Source organism: Neltuma alba, unplaced genomic scaffold (genome assembly GCF_004799145.2).
Source record: "Neltuma alba isolate B1F8T4 unplaced genomic scaffold, ASM479914v2 tig00012036_pilon, whole genome shotgun sequence".
Classification (NCBI taxonomy): Eukaryota; Viridiplantae; Streptophyta; class Magnoliopsida; order Fabales; family Fabaceae; genus Neltuma; species Neltuma alba.
The window spans coordinates 304375-315352 of record NW_021636601.1 but is presented as its reverse complement, the minus strand read 5'-3'; the positions used below and the strand labels follow the sequence as shown (position 1 = coordinate 315352).

Genomic DNA, 10978 nt, shown 5'->3' with positions numbered 1-10978 from the left:
ATTATTTTGAATTTATTTAGGATTGATAACTGTAGGTATCTGTGTCTTTGAAAAAATTAATTGGGTTTCCTTAAGTTATCCATTCAACCATTTGTATTGGAAATTACAGGCAATCAACAATCAATAGAGATAATTTTGTAATGACCATATGTGGTTGGAAGATTTGATATAATGCTTATAAAAATTTTATCTAACTTTTTTATAAATTAATATATGAGTCTTATAATAATTAATTAATTAATTAATACATCAACATTTTAATGAGTTACTAAATAAATTAAAATAACATGATTAATAATTTTAAAATTAGTATTTTTAATTAATTACAGAATATTGTTTATATTTATAATTCAATATTTTTAAAAAATTTAATTTTATTTATAATATATTAATTATTAAACACACACATGGTGACTGATTGGAGAGGCCGAAAGAGAAAAAGGTAGGAGAATTTTTACAAAAACAGGGGGGGAAAAAAAAAAGGAAGGAGAAGGGAAGGAGCTGGGCCTGTAGGGCGTTGATTTGAGGAGAGGCTATAATATAGATGGCAGAGGCTAGTCTGCCACTTTTTAATAAAAAAATATTATTCTAGTAAATAATTTTGATAGTCTGGCACTTTGATGTTATGTCTTAATGTTTATAGTATTTCAGTTAAAAAGCCCATAAACTCCTCACCACTAACTCTAGTGGGTTTGAAAAATGATTAAAAATGTGTTTGAGTAAGATCAAAACTATAATTTTAAAAGTATTTTTATACTATACAAAATAAATATGTAAAAGAATTTATTTTGATTTATGAAAAAATATTTTTAAAAAATAATTATTGGATATTCAAACACTTTTTAAGAAAGTGAGGCTACGTGACTTTTGCTTTATCATTTCAGCATACTTTTCAAGTGCTGAAACATTTTGTTTCTGCTGGTCAAAAAAAAAGAAAAAAGAAACATTTTGTTTCTAAAAGTAAGGCTCGGACCGCGAGAAAGTGGAGGTAAGTTATTTAATTAAAAGTAAGGTCTTTTCAGTTATTTTAATTGTGGAGTCTCTTGAGATGACTGAAAATTTTTTACGCACAAAAAACAGGATTCAGCCATTTTTATTGTGTTTGATTTCATTTTTTTCTCAGACTTTTAAGTTAAAAGTAGCTTAACTTCCTGTTATTGTAAATACATTTTGACAAAATTTTTTATAAACATATTTCATATAATTTGGAATAAAACTTCTTTTACTTACTTGTTTTGTATTCTGTAAATTATTATTAAAAAATTACTTATAAACTATTTTAAACAGACTTTTTATATAATTTTTCAGAGGAATTCTTGTATGAATCAGGTGTGCCACGCAATGTATGGTCTGACCAATATAAAAAGGACAAGTCACACCATGGGGCCCGCTGGTGTCTTTTTTTGAAAAAATTTTCAAACTCATTAATTACCTCTCTCTTCTAACTTTTTTTTCTCTCCGAACCATTTTCCTTTCTCATCACTTTTTTTTTTTAATTCAATTTTTTACACTTGAAACTTTTCTTCCTCCGTCAGAAATCAGAACCACGAAGCTGATCATCAAGAGTGTGATGGTTCTCGGTGGTGATGGTTTCCAGGCATTGAGCTAAGAATATGAAGGCCACAGCACAATAAAGCGGTGAGGCCGTCGTAGTGGAGGTGTTAGTTGAGGACGAGGATCAGCTTCTTTGGGCGGTGATTACTAAAAGAAGTTCCGATGAAAAGTCTATCATAAATGCTACTGCCAGCTCGATGATGGTGGGTGTTTGAAATAAGCCACTTTTCGCGACTGATGAGGTTCTAGCAATGTTTAGAGCTTAGAAATATAAGTTGGCAAAAACAGAAAAAAAAAATATTAAAAAGCTTATGAATTCAAGGAATAGATCTGGTTTCTACTTCTTCGATGCCTTTTTCTTTGTAAAGTTGATCTGCAACTTGGTGGTGCTTTGTCAAGCCGAACGCGTATGGTGGAGCAAGAAGAGTCTTGAGTATGAAAAATTGGATTAAAAAGTAAAGTAAATGATGAGAAAGGAAAATGGTGCGGAGAGAGAAAAAAGGTTGGAAGAAAGTAGGGGTGGGAATCAGAGCCAACCCGGCCTTCCAAAGCCGGCCCTGCAGAGCTGGGGGGTTTAAAAGGACCGGCCTTTCAGGACCGAAATTTAAAAAATATCCCAATTTGTTAGGCCCAGTCCTTAAGCTAACGGGCTCAAGACTGGCTCGCGGACTTTTGGCCCATTTAAAAAAATACTACTTTTTATATTTCTCATATTTTTTATCAAAAAATAAAAAAAACCAATGAAATTATTAATAAAAGACATAAATATGAATAAAATTAAGTTACAAATACAAAATATCATCATATATAAATATCTATAATCATCCAAGAACATTTAAAACATTCATTAATAAGATAACAACATTCAAAAGTTTTATCTATAATACAATTGTGCAATAAATAAATATTATTATTAATCTTTTGAAACTTCATCATCACTATAATCAATTACTCTTCTTCATAAGTATGCTTTTCTTTCGTAAAAAAAATATCAAGTTTTTCTTCTTTATAGGAATTTTACTTTTAAATTTTGCAATCTAGCTTTTATTTTACTTTAATGTGAGAAACATTGTTGTTGAAACTTATGAATTTTTAATTCAAATTATAGAATCACAAGTTATATAAGTATAAAAATACTCTATTATCAAATATATATATAATTTAAAAATATCAACGCATATAATATAAATCAAATCATTATTAAAGTCCAAATTAACCCATTTTTTAAAAATTTAATTGGATAAATTATGGGAAAATGACACATAAAGAAACCTGAAATTATAAAATGCCAAAATGAGAAGCTAAGCAAATGTATTACCAGATAGGGAAGTGTTGCCTGATTTAGGATTATGCAAATGTTGGACAATTACCAAACAACCCCTCATGATGCAAACAGAGAAAATGACCGGTGGAAGTGTGCAAGTTGTGGCGGGAGCTGGAGGAAAAACTTGGGAGGGACCATGAACGTGGGAGCATGAATACGCGAAGCAACAACTGAACGAGGGAAGTGAGGTTAGTATTCAGTGACTATATTGTTCGCCTCTCTCTTTTGTCCATCTCCTTTATGCGCTGGTTGATTTTCCTCTTCCCGTTGGATGGCAATGTCGTCGATGTGGGGATGGTTTTGAGGTGGAGAGGGTGGCAAAGCATGGAGATGTGCGTGGGTATATAGAAAGTGTGGGGAAGGACGGTGATCAGAGGGTGAATGCATGGGGAAGGAAAAACACTAAGGGAGAGGGGTTTGATGGTGTCACAAATGGGTTAGAGTGATTAGTGTCAGATAAAGGCACAATGTTGGAGGGAGATTCGAATAATGGAGTGGATTGATTCTGAGAAAATGAAGCATTAGTGTGGACAGGAAAGAAATGAGTGTTTTGTTGCAAATTATAAGTATGAATGTGTCAAACCCTAAGTTGGTCGTGTAAGTTGATGATAATGCTATTAAATCATATAATCATTCGACTTCTGTTATCAGTGCAGGTAATGAAGGAAAATGAATTTCGAAGATGGGTCATCTTGTGGGAAGGAGCTGTTCTATTATTTTCATGTGGGAGGAAAATTTGTGACAAATGGTGAAGGTGAAGTGAGATATAATAGAGGTGGTGTGAGGTTAAGAAGCATTAAGGATGGGCTGACACTTGATGAATTGAGGCTAATGATATGTGATTAGATTGGTAGTGGTGGAAGAAATTATGACATTAAGTACACAGTGACCTTTGATGAGAAGACACTGATTGACCTTCATGACAATGCTGAAATGTATAACCTCTTTCAATATAATGGGAACAGCGGTCATGTGTATGTGGCCGAAAAAAGACAGGTGGGTCTCCAACCAAGGGACAATGTAGAAATGTAAGTAGAAGTTTGTCCTAATTATTTGTTGTCATTTATGAATTTCATCTTGTCATTTGTGTTAACGAGTCTTGTCATTCTGAATGCAAAACAAAGAGATTCATGGGCATGTCACAGCAAACGGAACGAGATGTGTCTCCTATTAGTTTGTGTTGTGATTATGGCTGGCTCAGTGAAGAAAATGCTCGTGAATGTGACAATGATGAAAGAAATGGGCCCCCTAATGTGGATACATCTATCAGAGTTAAAAATACGGATGGTAGTGAGATGGTTCATGCGAAATGGAGGGGACTTTTTACAGGAGTGGGCCAATGTTTTCCTAGTGCAGATGTATTTCGGGTGTCTGCATACAAGTTTGCACTTGCAAACAAGTTTGTGGCCAAGCATGTGAGGAATAGCAAGGAATTCATGTCGATGAGGTGTAAAGTTGAGGGTTGTCCATGGAAGCTATATGCAAATCATGTGGGGAAGAGTTGTGATGTGCTACGAGTTATGACATTTATAAACTGGCATGTTCATTCTGCCCAAGATAACTTGGACGTGATGCATAATGGAAGAGCTAGTTTGAACTCATCAATAATAATTGATGAGATGAGGGATCATGCAGACAAGCGCACTTCTAAGATAAGGAAGAAGTTGAAACGAGAGTATGAGATTCATCTAACATATAAACAGGCTTATAGAGCAAGAGAGAAGTCATTGGAAGACATATATGGCAGGCCTAAACAATCATACATGCTCATACCATAAGTATGCGAAAGGATAAATGAAACAGATGAAAAATCCGTGGCTGAATGGACTGCTATTGGGAACCGGTTTGAACGTGTTTTCATTGCCTAGGGGGCATGCATTGAGGGTTTCTTGGGTGGTGCGAGGCATATTATGTATGTTGATGGAACTCACTTAAGTGGACCATATAAGGGGACAACGTTGTCAGCTTCAGCTTATGATGCAGATAATGAGTTGCTGCCGTTTTCAATTGCAATTGTCAAGGGAGAAACACTAGATGACTGGATGTGGTTTTTCTATATGATAAAAAAAAATCCTGGGTTCTGTGGAATTAATGATTGTATCATATCAACACAACGCTATTATCGGAGGAGTGGCATCAATCTTTGGGGGTCAAAGGCATGCCTTTTGTTATAGACACATCAAGGAGAATTTTAGTTCAGAAGTTATGAAAATGAATAAGGGGCAAACAAGGACAAATGGCCGATCAAAGGAGGATGCACTATATTTATTGGATAAAATTGCATATGCAAGAACAGATGAGAAATTTGAGGCAGCAATGGATGACATGAGATCTTTTTCTCCAAGGCTATTTGATTGGCTTATTTGTCATGGGGATGTAGATAGGTGGGCTAAAAGTAGGTTCCCATATAAAAGATGGGATAATATTACAAGTAATATAGCAGAATCATTCAATGCATGGATGGTCAATGAGAGAAAGCATACTGTACCCCAATTGATCTATGAGCACCGAGATAAAGTTGCAAGAAAGCTACATGCCTCCTATTTGGCTATGACCAAATGGAAGAATTGCGTTGGTCCAAATATAGAGAGTAAGGTGCTGGATATAGTGGATGGGTCTGACCATATGTATGCTGAAAATTATGGTGGGGGAAGAGTGAAGGTGACAACATCATGTGGAGACCATCGGGTTGATCTTAGACTACACCAATGCAGTTGTAGATCTTGGCAAATGACGGGGATCCCTTGTTCTCATGCTTGTGCTGCCATCAAGATTGTGCATGACAATGTTTATGATTATGTTGATAATTGCTATAAAAAGTCATCACAAGAAAAGATTTATGCTCGCAGTATGATTCCTGTGGTAACAACAGACATGCCTCACCCAAATGACTACTATAGAATGGAAAATGTCAGCGAGCAAGTTTTCTTGCTACCTCCCATTACATCTCGACCACCAGGAAGGCCAAAAGTAAACAGGGATGAATCACAATTCCAGAACAAACGGATATACCAATATGGAAGATGCCACAAACCTGGACACATAAGGAGGAATTACAGAAATCCTAACCCATCATGAAGTTTCGAGTATAGTGGGGATGGGTCATTTTTTGGTGTACATAGTTGTATGCTCCGCCCTTGTCAACTTTTTTGGGACTGGGGTTGTAGTTAGGAGCTAGGAGGAGACATTTTTTTTAAGTAAGCTGATAGAAACTTTAGTGATAATGGAGCATTAAGTGTGGCTAGTATCTTAATGTCCACTTGTCGTTGAATACATGAAAGGAAGTTATTGTTATAGGGATGCTAGCTTTTGTTAATGGCGCATTAGTTGTTGTCATTTTTAAATTTGTTCTGGTCATTAGTAGTGATGCTATTAGCATAAGCTGACAGCTGATGTTAAACTAATGTTATATAATCAGATCAGGTTATCTTTATCATTATCATTGTCATATTTGGATTACTTGTTGTCATTTTTAAATTTGTTCTGGTTATTGGCAGTGATGCTATCAGCATAAGCTGACAGCTGATGTTAAACTAATGTTATATAATCAGATTAGGTTATCCTTATCATTATCGTTGTCATATTCGGTTCACTTGTTGTCATTTTTAAATTTATTTTGGTCATTGGCAGTGATGCTATCAGCATAAGCTGACAGTTGATGTTAAACTGATGTTATATAATCAGATCAGGTTATCCTTATCATTATCGTTGTCATATTCGGCTCACTTGTTGTCATTTTTAAATTTGTTCTGGTCATTGGCAGTGATGCTATCAGCATAAGCTGACAGCTGATGTTAAACTGATGTTATATAATCAGATCAGGTTATCCTTATCATTATCGTTGTCATATTCGTCTCACTTGTTATCATTTTTAAATTTGTTCTGGTCATTGACAGTGATGCTATCAGCATAAGCTGATAGTTGATCTTAAATTGATGTTATATAATCAGATCAGGTTATCCTTATCATTATTGTTGTTATATTCGCTTCACTTGGTGTCATTTTCTGTTGGATACCAACAGGATATATTGAAGTAAAATTGAGCGACCTGAACAAAAAATAGAAACCAATAGCACATGTCCAATGTGGTTGTTGTTATCATCTGTTTTGGTGTGGTTAAACTCAGATTCATTCATGTCACCGGGGAATAAATTGGCATCAAGGATCTCAACAATCATAAATTTACGGACACCAATCTTTGTTAACCATAACAATACACAGTAAATTTTTGGTCAACCTACAATACACATTACATACAGCAATCTAATAGAGGACAAGTGAATTATGAGCCTAACATCGAGACACCTAAGACTGACGCCTTTTCTTAGACTTTGTGCTCTTGGTTAGTTGTGGTTGTCGAATAAGGGCCAATGTCTCGTCATGTTTTTCATTTTGTTCATGATTCACCAACCACCATGTCAAGTCACGACGAAAGCCAGCAACTTCTTCCTCTGTGTAGGTAAGGGTCACACTAGGTTCCTATCTTCTCAACCACATCATGCAGTGCACCCCACAATCCCTCCTGTGGATACAAAAATATCAACACAGTTAGTTAACACATCTGACATGTGCATTTACCACACAGAATTCGAATTTGACAAAACTGACAGGTTATTTTGCTGGGGAACTTCTGTAAATATCATGGGAGACATTGGCTTTTTCCCAACCAATCCTGGCTTGACCAAGTCCAGTATAATATTGAACCTCATCCTCTGCAAAAAGATTCAAGACCAATATAGAAAGTTTAATGATTTTACGAGTTCAAAAACTAGGGTAAAGATAATGAGTTTTTTCTTACACAGCCATTTCTACTGGGTCTTTGATGACAACCTTCTCCTTCTTCTTTCTATCCTTGGTTCCGAAATGGTCACTCGTGGAGTCTAATATGTGGAAATCCAATGTGCTAGGCTGAATGGCAACGCAAAACCAATGTTGGCTAACAAGAGCCAGACCAATTATGAAATCACATTCAGCTAAGTTGTAGCCAAGGAACTCAGGAAGAAAGAGCTTCTTATATTTTTGGGCTTTCCAGGTTGGATCATGTGCCATCATGTTCTGCATGACATGAAATTGTTAATCCATTAACAGAGAACAAGTCATTTCCAATTCAATTGTTGTCATTGGTATTTGCATTCGGAATTATGCAACCTCACCATGAAATCTATATCAAAAATATGCTTCTTCCCTAGCCCCAACTCTGCCTTCATGTCCTCCATCACTGCCTTGCACACCAAATTAAGCACCTATATAAGACAAGTGAAAATGTCATTCTGATACAATAATCTCACCAAACATTATCAAACATAATCATGGGTGCAGGGACAGAGCATTCTAAAATACCCTGTTATTTACTCTGTTCACTCCACCCAAGGAAAACAACTGTTGTCGGTCTATATCTTCATCAAACATTTTGATAACAGTCCTGCAAACATTATCAGATGTCAGTGACAGAAAGTATGGTGTTGGGGACATCATTACTTGTCATCTCCATGTATTTTATTGTCATTTTCAATTCTATTGCTGTCATTGTCAGGGCACACTGTGTCATTTAAAAACAAAAGGCTAGCTAGGGATATACTTACATCTTCCCTCTTCCTCTCCCTTGGGTCTACGGGACATTAAAGTAAAAAAAAGTCCCTTTCCTCCTTTGGCCTCTTCGTCCTCGGAACTGCCTTGAATTCTATCCACGGAGATTTAATTGTGGAACTCTTTGCCCTTGTTGACCTCCTAAGCTCAATCGATTTTTTAGGCCCTCCTTCCTCCCCACTGTCACTGCTCACTCATTCGCGATCCAACAGCAAAGGAACAATGGTAGGGGTCATTGTCAGTACATGTGTATCTTCCTCACCCTCATCATCTGAATCCCGATCCTCCTTATCATCATCTTCCACCTCCTCAACCACATAATCATGACTGACTTCCATGTCATCATGGTCATCTTCCTCCTCATCAACCACATGACCTCCTTCCCTGTCATCATGGTCATCTTCCTCCTTATCCTCATCATCATCATCATCACCTCCATGACCATCACAGTCATCCTCATCTTCTACCTCCTCAACCATGTAATCATCACTGACTTCCCTGTTATGAAGGTCATGTTCTTCTTCACCCTCATCCTCATCCTTCTCATCATCTCCTTTGCTGGTTTCATCCTCATCAAGTTCCTCATCTCCACTTCCTGCTGCAACTTCTCTTGCAATCTCCTCCACCACTCGGTCAACATCATTAGCTTCTGCAGCATCGTTACCACCTACATCACCAATTGTTTCAACCCCTTCTTTAGCAATGGCATTCTCATTCCCCATCCCCTTAACTTTGGCATTCAATCCAATCTACAGTTTGAGTAGCTCATCATCAAGAGCCTTCATTAACGTCCTCTGGCTTTCTTCAAGCTTCTTAACAAAACGAGCCCTTAACTCCTTCAACGCCTACATACACAGTAAATGAAGATATCAAAAAAATTGATCACTGTTATCGAATGCTAGTATCTCACTGGTTATTTGTAAATAAAGTCTTGTCATCTCAAGTATCAACCTTGCTAATAGACTGACTTAAACTCAGGTCACGTATATTTTCTAAGTTCCCACATACCGATCTAAAGACTGCAGAATTGGACTGTCCTCATGTCTTACTGAGTAAACCTCGTTGCCACTGCTTCCATACAATATTCCCATGCTGCTACCTCTCTCTTTCTCTACCCTCTCCTTTATCTTCTCCTCAGTCCAATATTCAATAGGGCTTGTTAAACCCCGGTCAACAGACAATCCCAGCGGGAAACGCTCAGTAAAATACAGCTGCAAAACCAAATAAAGATAGGTCACACTTCTACAACAATAACATAAAACAAAAATATAGTGAACCATAAGAAAAATATTGACTTACTAGCAGCAAATAAAGACACCCTCCAACATTGCAGGTTCCTTTCTTCTTCTTCTTTGTCATCTTCACAAAGTCTCCCATTTCCTTCCACAGGTTCTTGATTATGCATGTTGACCAATCAGATTTTCCAAACCCATCCATCGTGTGACGCATCACTTTCAACAAACGTATACGTACAGTTGTGCTTGACCTAGGACATAAAAAAGCTCCAACTGTATAAAGCATAAATAGAAACTCAAAATTGTCGCTTTCTTTCCCAGATAATATCCTCTTCAGTATTTGGGTAAATGGAACCTTCCAATAAGTGTCCTTCAACCTCTTGTATTCCGAGTCATCCTCACTAACATCAGATTTCACTTCCTCCCCACTATCAGGTACACCTAGAAACTCATGAGCATCTTTTGTCTCAATTGCCTGCCCTTGCCCCCTAATGGTCAAAAAATACGTTGGTGGGTCATAGCATCTCAACAATGACACAAGTAGATCACGTGAAAGTTGCTTCACATTCACATTAAGCAAGTTCCCAAATCCCATCCTCTCAACTTTCTGCCTTAACCGCCTATTCTTCTTCACATACTCAGCCAATAATAGAAATCCGGGCAATGAGCACCGGGTGTACAGGGGAACATCATACTTCTTCTTCTCACCTTTCTGTGGCTTCATTTTTTTTGCCCTCTCATTATACCTATCTTTCTCTTCTTCACTCAGGGCCCTCCATGCCTTCCCCACTTCAATTTTTTCTTCTCTTGCGTTTTTACACTTCTCCCCTCATTTTGCCATATATTCCCTTCTGAACAACACAAGCCCACTGTGGACTCCTTTGCTTGTGGACCCTTCTCCTTCTTCCAATACCATCTCGTATAGTTCTGCAAAGTCATCAAGGTACCATCATTAAATCATAATTTTTATACATATACTAAATATCTAGTTCTTTCCAGATTCGTTATGGTCATTTCCAGTTCCTTCATTGTCATTTACAATATGGCCATTACAGACTGACAGTAAGGATGCTACTATGAATATGGTCGTTTCTAATTAATTTATTGTCATTACCAATATGCCCATTACAGACTAACAGTAAGGTCATTACTATGAATATGGTCATTTTAGGTTCCTTCATAGTCATTTACCAGTATGTTATTGTCATTTCCAGTTTGTTTATATAATCTTTCCAGTCAATCAGACAATTTTCCTACTGATTTGAAAACCCATTTTCCC

At 36.7% G+C, this 10978-nt stretch overlaps 1 protein-coding gene across 1 annotated transcript; it reads left to right on the top strand.

Annotated features, from left to right (window-relative positions):
* Positions 1 to 5089: 5089 nt before the first annotated feature.
* LOC114721423 (uncharacterized) lies at positions 5090 to 5956 on the top strand. The gene has a single exon (XM_028907246.1). The coding sequence runs from the start codon at positions 5090 to 5092 to the stop codon at positions 5954 to 5956; it is 867 nt and encodes a 288-aa protein (XP_028763079.1).
* The last annotated feature ends 5022 nt before the right edge of the window (positions 5957 to 10978 follow it).